Here is a 17,159-nt window from a genome sequence, read left to right on the forward strand (position 1 = left end):
ACGAGACCCAGCAGCTCGCTGCCTTGGCCCCACAAGACGTCTTGCACCAGGAAGGTTACCTGTGTGGTTGGGGACGCTGGGGGCAAGCCCTCGACTTCAGTCTTGACTTTGCTGCGCTTGTTAATTACTGGATTGACTGTGCTGCTCACGGCCGACTCACTGCTCTGCTTGCTCTAGGAAAGAAAACCAGGCAAGACATGGCACCGGGGTTTGGGAGGAGAGGCAGACTTCAGCCCACCTCCTTATTAAAAATTAACTTAAAAATCAGTCAAGGTTGAACTACAGGAGTGGCTGGGGACAACAGGCTATTGGGCTGCTGGCCCGGGTTTCACATGAAAACTAGTCTGTGTGGGTTTGTGCAAGGCAGAGAGATGGGAGAGAGGGAAGAATCAAGGGCAGCATCAGCTTCTGCAGGCTCACCAGTGAGATTGGCCTTGTTGCTGCTGCTACGTTTCAGAGTGATCCAGTCGCTGTCAAAGCCATCAAAACCTTATGCAACCCCCACCCAAGCCACGATTTTATTTCTCAATGCGATGAAATGATTTGTTGAGAAAATGAATTCCTGGGGGGAGTGGGGGGCTCTGGTTACATGCGAAGGCTCTGGCATGCTGGGTGCATGAAAGGTTATGTGTATATTTTGCTAAGCTCTTAAAAAATGAGAACAACTTCATGAGAAAAACCATCCCATTGTATGTGCATAAAGTTGGAATATTAACGTTTTAAATACACTCTTGCTAATTGCTCAAGATTGGTCCTGCAAGTTATTAAACAGGGGCATAACTCCTGCCAGCCACATTATTTTGGTAGCCAGTTTGTAAGAAGAAAACAAAACCAATCAATCAAATAACCTTCAATAACAAACAGAGTTTGCAGTGCAGCAGCCATGAGAAACCCTAAAACAATAAACCAGTCTGAAAAGTTCAGTATGATACAACTAAAACAACAATTTGAAATGGGTGTGAAATGAGGTGAAATAAGTCTTTGGGGAGAAAAGCAACTGCAATTTAAACTTCCAAGGAATGAAAATGGGAAGGAAAAATGATTAAAAATGTGCTAGACATATTCACTAACCCCGTGCATGTGGAGGGCTTGTGCATACATGCACATGTGTGTGTGAACTCACAGGTATTTGCAAGGACACATTTGAGGTGTGGGATTTCATACATATCATGGCATTCCCAGTTTTCAAAATCTGGCCCTTGGTTTCGCAAACCTTAACAGTAAAAATCAACAGCAGGGATACCCTGAGGGAGTAGCTACTGAAAAAGATGGAACTATAAGTAAAATGGCTAGAGGTCCTAGGTAAGATGCACTTATTTGTTAAAGGGGAAAGGAATAAGGTGTTTTAAGACCATTGGTTCATGCCAGTAGAAGAAAGGAAGGAGGGATTTGTGAAGGAACTGATGAAGCTTGGTTCACAGTGCTCGGGTGTTTATCTGGCAAAACACTCCAGCATGTGCTGAATTCCCTTGATTTCAATAGCACATAACACATGTTCAAGGAGATTTGCTGCCTGAGATGACCCTGCGTATCATGTGCAATGCTTTGATGGACCAAGGCCTTTGGTTCCTGCATGGGTAGGTACGTGTGTGCGTGCAAGGAAGGGAGGGCACAAAATTTGCCTGTGACTAGTCCAGAAAAGCTTTGCCAGGAGGAAGAAAAAGCAACGTAAAAGGAGAGAGTGAGTAAAAAGAGAGCAAGTAAAACTCCCACAGCCACCACGAAGGGCAGTGCTCACCCCATGGAGAACGTGCCTCCATTTCCCTGTGTGCCACGCATGGAGAGAGCCAGGATGGCCGTCCCTACCTGGCTGGAGTCAGAGATGCAGTTGCTGTTGCTGCTGATCTGTGCCGGCGGTGGGTTGACGGAGATGACCGCCATATGCTGACGCGGGGGGAAGGTTGGGGACGGCTGTATCAGGGGAGGAGTGTGTCCGAAGGCTGAGCTCAGGCCTCTTTGCTGGGTCAGGATCTGCTGGTACGTCACGGGGTTAATGGGGTGGGGGAAGCTGAACGCCGGACTGCAGCAATAGGAGGAGGAAAAATGATGAGGGGTTATTTTAAACAACATTTATCACATTAGCTTGCGACTGATTCAAGTTTGGCTTCCTGGAGACTCCAGGACACAGGTTGCAATGCCCCAGCTTGATGCTTTCAATGCCACGATAAGCCTGACAGCCTGCTTTACTGCAAGGACAGATTCATCTCGTGTGTGCCTCTGCTTCCTATGTTTAAAAACAGCCAAAGCCCTTGGCAGAGAGCACAGAAAAGGATGGGACATGGACACATCTGGCTTTGCAGCCCCTGAGGCTCCCAGGTTTTCCCAGGCAGACCTATTCTGCAGACTCGCCACCTTGGGGTTATGCTACCCTGGATATAAAAAAACAGCATCACCTGGCTGACCTGGCACAGATTACAGGGGGGATGAATAACTATCCATTTAACATACTCCAAACCCATGTAATTTACTCTGCATTCAGGTGAGGGGAGTGCTGGCTCAGGGGACTGCTGCAGTATGTGACCCTTCATATGTAGGTCACTGGTTCAGCTCCAATCTAGGTCGGCCGTGACCAGAAACACCACCAGCTCCTGGCTGCTTGCGAGCAACAGGTCTGAGCCAGGATGCAGCAGTCGACAGCATTCAAAACAAAGCTCTGCTTTTGGAAAGAACGGGTTCACTCCTGGGGTGAGTCCTCTTGGCAGAGATGGAGAAGCATGGGAGCTGCTCTGCTCCCTCTACTCTGGGTGGGTGATGCACAAACCATAGACTCTCAGCCCCCAAATTGATTATTTCCCACCTTTAAGAGGTGGTCTCCCTCAACCTTTACCCTCATGGTATTTTCTCTCATATTACTAAAACTGCCCACGGTGTGAGTGCTCAGAGAGCAGGGCCATAATTAGCAACATGCTTCATTTCCGATTTTGCTTTTAGAGAAAATACTTATTGCTGGTGACCATAGAATTAGTATTTCTGTTCCAAACCAATTAATGACAACTTGACCAAAAGAATAAAGGGTAAAAATCACTACAGTGTAAAAGAGGTCTGGGAGTTAAATACGTGCTGCAGCAAATGAGGTGTGATGGCAGGCTGCTGCACAGCTTTGTTATGTTACAGCAAAGTCCAAAAATGACTTTCTGAAGCGCTACTAGGATCTGGGTCTGAGCGGGTGAGAAAGGATTTCATTCCTGTCACTAAGACATTGTTAAAATAGTAACAAAAAAGTCTTTTCACCCCAAATTGCTGACAGTTATCCTGTTACATATGTAACCCATTTTACAATTCCTGACATTTAAGATACACCTTTAGAACACTAAGAAGAGTTTCAAATTCTTTATTATTACTTGATCATTCCCTTGGAGGCCAACAACTGACCATTGGGCCTGACTGCACTCTACTTGATTTGTTGAAAATACCAGATGTTACCCTGAAAAACTTAAAATCTGAGTACAAGATGAGATGCTACAGGTATGCCCAGTTAATGACAACAGATGAAAAGACTAGAAAAATATGATTCCCAGACAAGGAGTTGCAATTTGTTTAAGTAAGCATTATGTTTGATTTTACAGTCAATTTCTAAATGATGCTGCCAGATAAAGTAACTTATAAAATTAATGTTATAGTTACTAATGGCAATATCTCTGTTTTTCTCCCTACAAATTTTAGGAGTGCGTGATCTTTATAAACCCTCGCTTTGCAACATCAGTGTTAATTAGAGCTAACATTTTTAACAGTTAAGTAATAAAAAGAATAATAACATTGTGAAACTTGGGTGAAGCAATCACGGCAGGAATTGGCAACAGTGAGCTGCCTAGTGTAAGTGCTTTTTAATTAAGATTTGAACAAAACTTTACTCAAGGGCTTAGATTTGTTTTAAATATGTTTTTAGAATTAAGCTCTTCAATCCGCCCAGATAACTTTTTTTTTAAGAATGTAGGCCAATAATTGGAGAATACTTTGGGGCAATCTCTTAAATCAGAGGGTTTCTTAACCAGTCCAACTGCTCACAATGAGCATTTTGTTAGATGAATTTATTCTCTGTTTCTGCTTGCAGGGAGGCACGATCATACTGTAAGTACTGGAAACTGGTAACCAATAATCCCAATCCAGCAACCTCCCACCCCGCCTATGCCACAAAGTACCCTTCCACATGCAAAACCAGATGGGGGCTTTGATTTAATACACTACACAGCCCCAAAGCACGAAAGCAGAGGTTGCAAGGAAGGGAAGGTCCCCCTTGCTGGAGGATCCCCCCTCCTTTCGCGGGGATGGTTATGCAGCTGAATGGAGCCGGTCCCAGAGCTTTACCTGATTGTCCCGGCAGATAAATGGCCATAGGAGCCACTCGCCGCTGAACTGCTTCTGGAGTTGTTGATATACGCCACAAGAGAGTTTGGGGAGGTCCTGATCATCGTCTGGAGATCAATGCTGGCATCAGACAGCGGGGAGATAGACAGGGCTCGTTTTCGGCTTAATCTCGGAGTCACCCGCGGGCTCGAAAACCGGGACACTGGAGGAAAGAGAGACTTTGTCAGACAAAACCAGCGGGCTGCTCCCTTCCTTCGGGGGGGCAGGAGACGCTGAGACCCGCTGCACTCGTGACTGCTGTGGAACGTTCAGGAGCCAGGAGCAGCGCGGGGACCAGCTGCACTTTGACAGGAGGTTTCCCCTCTGCTGGGTGCTGAGTGACAGGGGTCAGGCAACACCACCAATGCCCGCTTGCTTCACCCTCCTTGGGGAATAAACAGAAGCTTGTCCATCACCCCCTTTCACTGGCACTAAATTAACTTAAAATTAAAAGGGAAAAGGCCCCGCAAGGCTTCCATGAGCGCAGCCGTCCCCGTTGACGCGGTGGCAGGAGCAGCGGGCCAGAAGAGCCGCACGTCAGAGCCGGGGCAACCCTTGGAAATGGCGTGTGTGCTTGAGTGCGGAGGGAGCGGAAACCAAACGAGGGCGAGCACAATGCTGACCATCCAATTAACGAAGGAGGCGAGGCTCCAGGAGCCCCGAAAGTAAATTAAGAGTTTTAAGAAAACCAATTTGGCAGCCTAGGCACAAAGTTCAAGCTCTCCCCCTCCGAGGGGACCTGCCAGTGCCTGGACCCTATTAGCAATTGTCAATCATTCGGGCATGAAGTCATTTCCAACCCTGCCAGTCCCGTTTGTGGATCTGCGATTCATGGAGAGTTACTACTGTATGAATTTGGCTTCCCCCAGCATTTCGGCACTGCTAACTGGAACGACTGACTTCATCAAGAGGAAACTCTGTCCAGGCCCGACCCACCTGCAACTCTCCGAGGTGGCATGGACGGGAGCTGGGGATGGGCCATATCACAACATTCCCTGATACCGGGGCACCAGATCCAAAGCCTGCCTGAGCCCTAGCCCTGGCTGGAATGGCTTATCCCTCCAAAGCAATGAGAGCAGCGTTTAGGTCACTTATTTTTGAAAAAAAGATTTCTAACGGTAAAATATGCCCCTCAGCCATGGGGTCTGGCTGGTAATCCCTGTAATCCACCCAGGGGGGCAGGAAGGCTCAGCTGCTCCAGCTCCTTCCCTCGATGAGTGCAGCACTGTACTACTACCCGGCTTTTCCAGCAGTGGTCTCCCCAGAAAGCTTGCTGGGGGTATATCCTATTAAACATGGTGAATAAAACAGTAACTTGCCCAGACAGGCAATACGAGCTATATTCCTCTAGTTGGTTGGAGGGACTGATTTTGGTTGCATATCACCAAACACAAGCCCAGCACTTTGCAAGAGCATAAACTTTCTGTCCTGACGACAGTGCTGGTATGTGAGAGGGTGAATGGGATGTACAAGGAGGTAAAATATATCCTGCCAGCATGACCAAATGGTTGATTTGCGCTGGCTCACAGAAGTTTGTGTCAACATTTCCCTGAGACCAGTGGCTGGGTTGCAGTCTCCTAGTCTCCTCGTGACTCACCCGTGTACCTAAGTGGCTCTGTCATTACCATGCCTGGGTGCTGTGTAATCGACGGGTTTTAGCACCACCATCCCCTTATTACCCATAATGTCCCCTGTTGCACAAGACAAATGACTTGCCCAAGGTCCCACTGGAAGTCCAAGGCTAAGTTAGTACTTGAACCAAGCACTTTTGTGACTTTTGTCCCACACCTAAGAAGCTTCAGGGGTTGCTAGCTGCAATGCCTTTACTGCAATACTGACAATATTGGGAATTTCTCCTAAAAATCAGGTTGTTGCATATATGCTGAACACCTTCTTTTGTATAACTACATTTTGCACCCTCACAAGGCAGGGAGATGCTAGAAAATGTGACTCAAGGATCAGGTAGCAAACAGAAAGAGCAGCAGCGGTCCATAAAAATAACCTCCTGAGGTTAAAGCTGTCCCATGATTTGGAGGGACCAGACTCAAACTTTCCTAACGTTTGCAACTGGCAGAGTCCAGCCCTGTTCTGCTGTGGTGAGTGGCACTTACCTTGGGAGCTGGAAAAGTAGCAGCTGGTTTGTAGAGGCATGATGGACACAAAGCCAAAATGAGCAAATGAACTTCCCTCAGCAAAGGCTGGCCCTACCTAAACGCTGGAGTGGAGCATTCCCAAACTTCACATCTGGTTCATGAAATCTGGGCCCTGCCAGAGCCCTGGACCAAGCAACATGAGGGTTGCTTGGGTCTAGATCATAATAGTCAAAACTGTGCTCTGTCCACAACATATTAATGTAATGTAATTGATTTGAACTAATTAAACTTCCCCCCCAGTCCCGGCCAAACGACATCTTGATTCAATACATGGGCCACAACCTGGAAAGACCTGGGTGTTGTTGCAAGTCTTCCCCAGCCATACCTCCTTGAGCAAGTTGCTGCTTCTTTCCGTGTCCCTATTTCCTAGTGTCATCTATTTAGATGAGCTCCTTTAGATAGGGTTTGTGTTTTATACTGTATGTATTGCACCAAGTGCGATGGGGCTCCATCTCAGCTGAGTTGTCAGTGTTTCTGTCCTACAAATAATATGCGTCTTTCCAGATACAGATATTGTTTTCTGCATTTGCATTCCCGCAGTCTCCTCCTTCTCTAACAGAAGGAAGCAGGCCAGATTTGACAGTCATATTTGTCTCTGTTACTCCCACACCTCAAGGGAGATCTGTTTATTAATGTGCCACTTCCCTTGATAAATTACTAAATAGAAAGAAAAGCCTTGTACTCATTTCTCGCTGCTCCTTCCCATGATTTATGTCCACAGTGCTGGTTCAGCCATTGGTTGCCATTAATTTTCAGAGGAAAGAAGTCCCGATGTCCAACAGAAACCTGGGTTTTGGCAGTGCAACCAACGTGGGCACCCCTCCCTGCTGCACACAGGTACGTCATTTTTTCCCGATGTAAAACTCTGCTGGAAGCTGTCAGATTTGCAAGCTGGCCTGGGAATTCTCCAGCCCAAAACCAGTAATATGCATTACGTTAGCGTCCGCTCTAATTTAGATCTTGCGAGTACTGTGGGATATCTAACATGTTTGATAGCAGATCCAATATGTTGGGCTCATGCTTTACACAAAAGTCTCTTAGGTCTTGCGGGCTTCCAGGGAGAGCTGTAACCTAAAATCATGCTATGGATGAAAAATTCCTCTCTTCTCAATGACAGCCTGCCCAAGGTACCTGGGAAGAGAAGCGTCTGGGAAACGGAAAAGGAGTTTAACCAAATGAAGAAGTGCTCATCAGTGCATTTAGGAAGGGGGAATCTTTTCAAAATTATTATTCAAAAGCAGATTAGCAGCACTGGGATTGTTCTTAATAATAAAATTGGCCTGACCTAATCCCTGATCTGAGGACACTGAGCATGAACGTTCAATGATACCAGGCAGCAGCGAAGATAAGCATTAGTGTAGTCGTACACATAGGCAAGGTGTTCAATATGAGCTGACTGACAGCCACTCGAATATGTAAGCAAAATCCTCTGTTGCCTGAGGTCCAGTGATGTTTCAAAGGAAAAACCACATACAACTTCTTCAGCAGTGTCTGTGCCCAGAGAAGTAAATGAAGGCAGGATCCATTTTTCAGACCCAGAGACGGAGAGCCGCGGGAGGATTTATCGCTAGTGCTCCCTCACTGATCATCCCTTCAAAAATGCTGACTTATCAAAATGAACAGGGTGCGTTTCAGGACTTTTTCAATGTTTAGAAATATGTTGGGGGAAGTTTCCAAACTGTCAGAGTACCCCCTTCAACGCTATCAGAAGAAAAATATCTGGTATTTTTCCGTTGTTGTTCTAAAAGATGTTTTGTTCAGAAACCTAAAATCATTACAGGTTAAAATGAATTTTAAAAAGTCACACACTGAAATAAAAGTAGGAAATTATTTTAAAATTAATTCCATTCATCTAGCAGCATTTCAGTTTTTAAAATTAATTTCTCTATGCCTCTCTACCTCAGATGGAGACCTTTTTTACCTTCAGTTTCTTTCCCTTGAATACTACTAAGAGATGGTAACACTCTTTCTCACCCAGGTCCAGAAAGAAGTGATGGGCCAAAGTCCACACAGCAAAACAAGAAACAAGACAACTCCACGAGATACCTGTATCCTTGCCTCCTCTGGTGTTTGATAACATTTCCAGCCAAATACATTCACAGCACGCCCAGGATGGGTGGTGGCTGTTCCTGTATCAATTTGCTCTGCTACTTCTACCTCTCATCTTGAACGAACACCTGTTAAAGCCAGCAGATGCTTTCCACTGACTTCCATGGACTTTGGAGCACAGAATAAATGTGAATTTAAAAGCTGACGTAGAGACACCCCTATTTGAAATATCTCATCTTTACTTTCAAACTAATTCTCTCCCACTTGGAAAAAAATGCTATGTTTATGCAGTCATTTTTTGGACATACTAACAACTTGGGTTTTATTTATTCAGTGTATATTAAATGAATTAGCTCTGAATGGAAGAAACCTGATGCTTTTTTTTGTTTGTTTTTTACAAAAAGGTAAAGATACCTTCTTAGAATTCAAAACTGCTTCAGATTTCAAGCAACAACAAAAATGTCCTCTGGCCTAAAGTGAGACACAGGAAATTTTAAGCCAAAAGACCATCCCCTTCTCTCTCAGAGTTAGGAGGAGATTAAAATGGAGATGTGAACTGGTGAAAGGAAGGGTGCAGTAAAGGTTGAGCCAAAGCTCTGGACATTGGTGATAGCGTTGTGGATGGCTGCCCATGGTCAATAAAAAACTTACCATAGGCCTTTGCCCCCTGCTGCCTCATCTTACAAGAAGTAAATTCTGGATACATTTTACAGTGTTTTAACTGGTGTGCACTGGCCTTTCCATACTGTTTCATACATAGACCCAGATACACTGACTGTCACAGGCTCAGCTCTACATGCTAGAGAATAAATATAACCCACGTATTTTAAGAAACCTTTTAAAACTTCCTGGAACAACTTTTTTAGCAGAAAAAAGCTTGACTTTACAGCAGCATTATCTTTGCAGGGTAAATGTAAACACCACAGCTCACAACTGAAATCCATTTCTCTCTTGGGGCGGGGTTTAAATATCCCATTTCTAAACTAACAAGAATTCAAGGATGAATTTTCAAGTGACACTGCCCACGTCTGCCAAATGTCCCAGCCCGGTCCTCCAGCCAGCCTAGAGCTGGGAGGAAAGTCCAGATTTCTTGGTAAAAAGGTAAAAGTTTTCCTGGCAGTTTCCTACAGTGTCTATGAATTATCACAGCCACGGGTTGCTCAGAAACTGGGATGTTCTTCCCAAATTTAGATTTATCCACAACGGGCCAGTGATGAGCCAAATGGTCAGCTTTTACACATATGGTGGCTTGTGGTCTGACTCCCACGGCTCTTCCCAGTGCTGTTGTGCCGAAGGGCAGGATCAGACCCCGGCTCACGTGGGAGGCGGGAGCAGAGGTTCCTGCTCCGACCACTCGCCATGGCTGTGAGCCGTCAGAGGGACATTACAAGACATGGTTTTCCTGGAGGGAGATTTCAGACCTCGTATCACACTAGAAATAGTGGCAGCAAAACCCTCCTGAAACGAAACGCCAGGCACTCAGTGGGAGCTCCTCGGAGGCTCCTTCGGGGCAAGGAAATCTCAGGCATCTCTTTACAGACAGGCATGTTGCTGTGATCTCGACTGCAGAGGGACATCGGGGGAATCTGCTTCCAAATGGCCAAGCCCTTAAGGCACATGGGCTGCAGATGGCTCACTCCCTCTCCTCACCGAAACACGGCCAGAGCCACGGCTTCCCCTGCACCCCCTGACCAAGACACGGGATAAATACAGCGTTATCAAAATGGTCCGTCTTCCTGGCCACTCACCAAGAAAGCTCCACCCAAAGCATACAGAAATATCCCCCTCCTCCCACCATCAAATTAAATCCAAGGGCAGCTTAAAAACCCAGGATGATCCCTTAATCAATAAGCAGCAGCAATAAACTACAAACACTCCTCGTATAACCAGATCCTTATTCCCCTCTGCCCTTCTGCAGCGGCAACACACGTCTTACTTAGACTGCAGCAGATGCTGGACATTTGTTCTGGCACCAGATGCTGTCCTGGGACCCTTCTTTCTGCCCTCCCCGGGCTGATCAACTTTGCAGTTCAAGGAATACTAATGCTTCCCTCAAATCCTCGCTGAAAGACAAGGCTGCATTCTTCTACTCCCAATCCACAAGGTAACTGTTTAGACGACCCAACTTGCATATGTAAATTGAATTCTTTAGAAACCAGAGTGCAGCAGGATTCCAGACAGAGCGCTTATGGGATGCTCTGGGACTTTTTCTCTCTTCTGCACATATTTTTCTGGGGAGGAAAACAGCATTGCTGGCTAGAAATGGGTGGGAAATCGTTTCCCATTCTCTGAACCTTTTCTGAGATTTCAGCAAGTTTCCATTCTGTGCTGGGACAAAGAAAACAAAACAAAACAAAAGGATCTTTCAGAGTTTTTAAGGAAGAGACTACAGGGCGCGCCGTCTGCCCAGAGTAGCCAACAGCTGGCTTGTTTGAGAAGTCATCCGAGATCCAGCATATCCAGCCTGCAAACCCCGAGCTGCTGGTCTCCCAAGCCCCAGGTGAGGCACTTCTTTCCTAGGTCGCTGTGAGGCTGGGCTCTCTCCATCCATCCTGAGGGAGCAGTCACTTCACATAAACCTGCTGGAAGAGAGTCCTGAGCTCACCTCTCACAGACACATGCCTGCTGACTGCAGTAACCACTGGGCTGCACTGCCAGCCCTGCTCCTTACCTTGATGGCTATTAAATCATTTACTTGAGGTAGAAAGGCTCCAACAACACTGACTGAAAGAGGCCAGTGAAGTTGAATCACTGTTTGATTTGGGCAAATAAAGTCCTGCTTGATGATTTGCCCACGACCCAGGCAACTGCGCCAGCCGTTGGCTTGTTGGCTATGCTGGGCTGGACAGAGCCTTTTTCCAGTCAAACTGCTGGTTGTGAGTCAAGACATTCATGACTGCCATGCACCAGGCAGAAAGAAAGAGGGCAGGGATCCCCGCTCTAGCTCCAGAACTGGATGAAATGCCATGACAGTACTGCAGGGTCATTCCTGCTGTTGGTAACTGTAAGGTTGCACAAACACATCTATGTAGCCCTCCTGACCTGAGTGACTACTCTTTGCAGCGCTGCTTGGACGCAAGTTGAACTCAAGATATTTTTCCCCCATTCCCTGACTCAGTGTGGACAACCCAATCACACTTTTGACACTGTGCAAACAGAAGTGGTGGATTTAAAGATGATCTCTGCTTCCCACCCTGGCCATAAGAGTCTTATTCCAAAGATCTGGATCTTGTTCCTAGAGCTGCTGCTGCTCTTCTCACTGATCATTTTATCTCCTTTCTCTTTGGGGTCTCCAGTGATGATGTAGCTTTGCTTTGTACAGTACTTTGAGATCTTCTGATGTACAGGGCTATAACAGTAAAAGCATCGAGTCAGTCTGGATACGCTCCTCCTGAGAGCAAATGACATGTCCTGAAGGGCTGAGGGTAATCACAGGAGCCTTTGTGTTTAGGAAAAAAAAAGTTGGATGTACTAAACATGCTCAGAAAGTTGTAGTCATCTCCAGGTTCATCTGTGCTCCCCACCAGTCTTTACTGCCCCAGGGATGTTCTTGTGCAACCACTCTGTCACCATGTGGCACCCACTTCTAGAATAGAAATGTGAAAGATTGTTTTGATCTGGTGAATAGATCCTGTAAATTAGTCTCAAAAGTGCCCCACCAGCAATGTTGTGACATTGGAAAGCTATTAACTTTTGATTTGAAAGTGTAAGCTTTCCAGAAAATGGATTTAAGCCTGGATTCAAACTCCACTCTTGGATTTAGAGTCCCTGTTTGGACAACAGAATGAAACAGGACAGATAACTGAAGGGTTGTTTAGTCTCCACTGGAACTGGCCTGAAGACCCCAGCAACCCGGTGCATAAAACTTAAATTTGGTCTACTTTAGTGGCTTAACTACTTCTAGCTGCACAGTGAAAACCCTGCTAAACACATGCAGCTCTGGGGCACCCTAGCTCTGTCACCATTTAAACACTCAGCAGACCTGCCACAAGGTTGGTAGCAACACGCTCCAGCCGACACTTATGTCCTATTACTTTTCCTGACCCTAGACACCTGATGGGATGAAAAACCACCAACAAACAAGGACACATTGAGAAATTCTCCAAGAAATGCAATTACAGCAACAAGAAGGGCCCAGGTATGTGTCTGTGGAAGAACTACCATACCCAGTGTCTAGGGCTCCCATGGACCTGCAGGTGTTTGGAGGTGACGTGACACTGAATAGGCCAGTTTTAATATATGTTTATCTGCTGCTTTTTCTTTTACAGGTGCCAGTGTTATCACAGATGTGTGATGGTGCTGCATGTGGTTTACCAGGAGCTACCTGCATTTTCAGCAAACTAATTCTTGTAAAGTTCTTATGTTCTGGGGCTCTCTGGGAAGAAAAGGGCTCTCTGAATGACAGATGCTGTGAGGTGGTGACTCATTAAGGTTTTATGCATGCTATTGATATTCTTGTCTCAGAAAAGCACCATAAGAGGATGCTTCATTAAATTATTGGTTCCACTATTTACTTAGGCCCCGCTGATTTAGATTTTTGAAATAACTTTCTAAAAAGAGAGGGAGACTCTGGTTCCTCAGCCAGTGTTTCAGAGCCATCCATTTTAGTCTCCGCCTTGATAATGCAGAATTCTCTCTTCTCTCTGGCTGATGGATAAACCTAAACCTGTAGAACAGAGACTGGCACTGGGCTGCTGCTCCTTTTCACATTCTTAAAAAGTAGCCTTCTGGCGTCTCACATCACATCCTCATGACATTTGAAAGTTTTCATCTCACATAGAGCATGTGAAGGCCCAGAAAGGGCTTTCCAGTTACTCATCAACAAAGCTTTACTGAAAGATCAAAACAAATGCTTGGTGAGCCCTGGCTTTGCAGTGAATAATGGTTATGAACTTGACTGCATGAAACTGGGACCTTTGATACGTGATTCACTCTAGAGCTGTTTTGAGGAGAAGGCAAGCAGTAAGAGAGTCTTCTGCTGAGGGGAGTATCTCAGACAACTTTAGATATAAAGACTGATCTTCGGCAAACCAGAGGACGAGCATCTTGGTGTACCAAGAGTCAGCCTGCGCTAGCATGAAAACAGCGGTGTTTTCTTCCCTCGCTGGCTGTTTATCTGGCACATCAGTGAGGCACTGCTGGTCAGAGATGGACTAATAAGGAGGCAAGGAGGAAGGAGTCTTGTTCATGAGCCCGAGGAGAACTTGGCAGGGCTGGTTTGCACCCATCTGTTATAACCACAGACATTAACCCTTTGGAGGGAAGACAGAGAGGTCTTACTGACCAGCTGCTTTGTAGCAGAGAAGCCCGGAAGGTATTTTGGGTGTTAGAGGCAGGATGGTACCAAGGAGCATGTGCTCTCCCTTTCAGACTGGGATCCAGGTTCCTGATTAATCTAGGAACAGGCAGCAGAAAATGACTATTCAGGTAAAACTTCCGCAGCAGCTGCAGCCAAGAAATTGTTTTTTTCGTTAGAAATATCTATAAGCCCCCATCGCTGAACAGCCAGAACAGCTTTTATCATTCCAAACCAGTCACTTTACGAAGCAGCAAGACTGCAAAGTCTTTCATCTTAAAAGCTCAACAACAGAAACTTTGAAGCGGTAATGAAATGATGCAGATCTCCACTCCAAAAATTATAATGGTCCACAGGCAAATCTGAAGGCAGCCCAGGAAACAGAAGCCAGGATCTGAAAGTTGGGCAGAGACTTCTCTTTCTTGCCACAGAAATAATCCCCAAACTGTCCTCTGTAATATCTGCGCAACCCCAGTTCTTGCAAGACATAGCATAAAGTGAAAGGAAAGAAATTTCTAACAGCTCAAAAAAATCATTTGGATCTCAGATACGCTTCCAGATAGGCTTTACCCATCTCACCAGGGCAGCGGTCAGGCTGCAGCAGTGACTCAGCACCGCAGCGCCTAACATGATTTTATTTCTTCTGCATTTAGCCAGGAGCGAGAACTTTCTGGGTTTATAATGCCTGATACTAGCGTAAATACCACATTCCTGCATTTTTTTTCCTCCCACAAAGCACTAACATATCCTCTCCACCACTGCTCCCCGTTAACATATTTTTTCTCCTTGGGGACCCGAGAGGTCTCCACCAAGACGAGAGGTCCATCATGCTGAGCCCAGCTATGCCAGGAAAAGGCCAACCTTTGTCCCAGACACCAACCAGGCTAAACATGGGGTCGGATGGTGAGCTGGAGCTTGCCCCCAGGCACGCTGTGGTCACCCACGGCCAAAGTAGCAGGACGGCGGCAATGCCCTGCCCACTGGACCAGCGCGTCTCCTACCCGTGCAGCAGCCACGCCATCCTCCCAAAGAGGCCACAACGCAGATATTTTAAATGACGGATGTTTTATACATATATATGGAACAAGGCAACCTTTTGAGCTGAGAATTATAGCGCAGCACCTGTGGGTTTCGGCAGGGCAGAGTAACCACGTGTAGCAACCTCCACCTGGAGGACAGTCCCATCCATCTGCCCCAAAATTTCAGCTGTGCTGGGGAGGACCCAGACCGCTACTCACCGTCGACAGGGCTGAGGTAATCATGGAGGTGGGCTGTGCTGGCTGCTCCCCCGCTCTGCATCAGGAGGTCCCCGTAGGGGTTCGGGTGGCTGGCCATCAGCGTCATTTGGTGGTAGTAGTCGGCGGGGTTGGCTCCCGGCGGCGGCGGGGGCAGCCCGAAGAGACCTCGCTCCTTCAGGTGCTCGTGAGCCACTGCCGGCGCCACGGGTGAGGAGAAAAACATGGGGAGAAGGTTCCCACCGCAACGTTAGACCTCGGCGCTGACGTTGGCGGCCCCGTCTCCCCCCCGCGCCCCCCGCCAGCCCCGGCCGCGCGGCTCCGCGTAGGGCTCTCGTGACGTGCGCTTGGGCGTGCTTCTGCGGACAAAAGAAACTAAGCTGGGGCCTCTGCATTCCTCCATTTCCGCAAATTTATAAACAATCTCTCGTTCCCCCTTCTAATAATCCTCCCGTTCGGACGCAGCCAGCACCCCGGGGAGGGGGGAGAGGGCCCAGCCTGCCGGCAGCAGTAACCCTGTCAGCATTAACATCCCTGCCTATTAGGAAGGAAAGACAAATGCAGCCCAGTTCCCGATAGCAGGGCGAGGAAATTAAAGCCAAGGTCTAATGCATAGAGCTAGGTTTAGTGTCTGGCAGCATAAAACCATTTTGGCTGCCAAAGCCAATTACGCTCACTTTCTCCCAGCTGTAATTTTTCAAACCTGCCTCCCCACCCGCTTGCCCTATTAACTTATTTACCACTGCCTTAAAAAAAAAAAAAGAAAAAGAATAAAAGGAGAAGAAAAGCAACCAAAACACAATGCCTTTTTTTCACAGCAAACAACAAAACTGGCTTTGGAAGGAGAGGACGGGGCAGAGCACACGCGTACCAGCCATCAGACCTCTCCGTGGCGGGCAGCTGGGAGTTTGGATGACGTTTTGGGGGAGGGAAGAAGACGCATCCATCTCCCGATCACCCTAGCGATGTTTTTTTTAGCCAGAGAAGACAGTTTTATGCTGCGAGACACTAAGCTGGGGCCTTGTTGCTCTCTGGTGTGCTTTGCTCTGTGGCGGAGAAGGGTCGCTTGCCCCTGCAGCAGCTTGGGAGCCAAGAGATGCTGGGTTTGCTGGGTGTGCCGAGACCCCAAACCCCTGCTGCTCCACGGGCACTGAGCCAGCTGCCTGCAACCGTGTAATGAAGCCCTTCTGACAAAATAGGGCATGACTTGCACCTCCCCAAGTGAAAGCAGAATCGTGCATTTTCCCCTTTCCCTGCTTAGCCATTTTTGTCCCCAGCTCCCTGACACAGGGTCTGCTGGGGCTCGGAGAACATCACCACCTCTGCGCGCATCCAGTGCCAGCTCCCCACGCGCCCTCGCCTTCACTGAAAGCTGCTGCAGGGCAGCTCAGGAGTAAGGAGGAGGAAAGTATGGCCCTTCTCCTTCACCCGGGAGCCATCCTGCCCCGAGACACAAAGCCAACAGGGGGATAACCCAGCCGGCGTTGCCTCATCTCTGCAACGTCAGTCCCAGCCAGGCCAGGCAGCCAGAGCGACCGTGACCGTCTTTGGGGGAAGCAGGGCTCCCAGTAGAGACATAAGAGTGGGGAAGCTCGTAAGAGAGCCGAGAGCGCTGCAGAAAGGAACGTACTTTAAGCAAAATATTTATAATATGATCCAGCGGTAATAGCTATTCTCACGCTCTGCTTTCTCAGTGCAATGATGCAAAACAAATGTGTAGTTAACGGGGGGGAAAAAAAACCCGAAAAGAAAAAGAGACAGCTCTCCCACTTCAGAGAGCAGCTGCGGAGCCTTTGCAGCTGCAAATCCCTGGATTTTAGGGAATTTCAGTGCTGGTGAGCTACAAAATCATTGCAGTACCAACAGCACAGCGTCTTACCGTCAGCAGGGCTGAGGCCCCTGGCAGCAGAGATGACGGAGAGCGTGGGGCTGCTGTGGACGGAGCGGAGGTAGTGCTCCATGTGGGGTGCCACGTAAGGGTGCGGTGGGCTGAAGGGTGACTCTCCAGGCCCGGCAGGGTGCGGAGACAGGCGGATGAGGGAGATGTCGGAGATGACGGGGCTGCCGCTCAGAGGAGGAGGC

The 17,159-nt window shown here is 47.5% G+C and overlaps 1 protein-coding gene across 4 annotated transcripts in view; it reads right to left on the reverse strand.

Moving 5' to 3' along the window:
* GLI2 (GLI family zinc finger 2) overlaps positions 1-17,159 on the reverse strand; it is a 200,367-nt gene that overhangs the window by 25,657 nt on the left and 157,551 nt on the right. For 3 of the 4 annotated variants that reach the window (XM_069781021.1, XM_069781019.1, XM_069781018.1), the window contains 5 exons: positions 16,957-17,159; positions 15,081-15,272; positions 4,306-4,507; positions 1,807-2,020; positions 60-173 (listed from right to left, as the gene is read on the reverse strand). In XM_069781021.1, coding sequence (XP_069637122.1) covers positions 60-173; positions 1,807-2,020; positions 4,306-4,507; positions 15,081-15,272; positions 16,957-17,038 — 804 coding nt within the window. In that variant the 5' untranslated portion in view covers positions 17,039-17,159. The remainder of the gene's footprint in view (positions 1-59; positions 174-1,806; positions 2,021-4,305; positions 4,508-15,080; positions 15,273-16,956) is intronic. The other variant, XM_069781020.1, reaches the window with a different exon arrangement.

This window comes from Haliaeetus albicilla, chromosome 4 (genome assembly GCF_947461875.1).
Source record: "Haliaeetus albicilla chromosome 4, bHalAlb1.1, whole genome shotgun sequence".
Lineage (NCBI taxonomy): Eukaryota > Metazoa > Chordata > Aves > Accipitriformes > Accipitridae > Haliaeetus > Haliaeetus albicilla.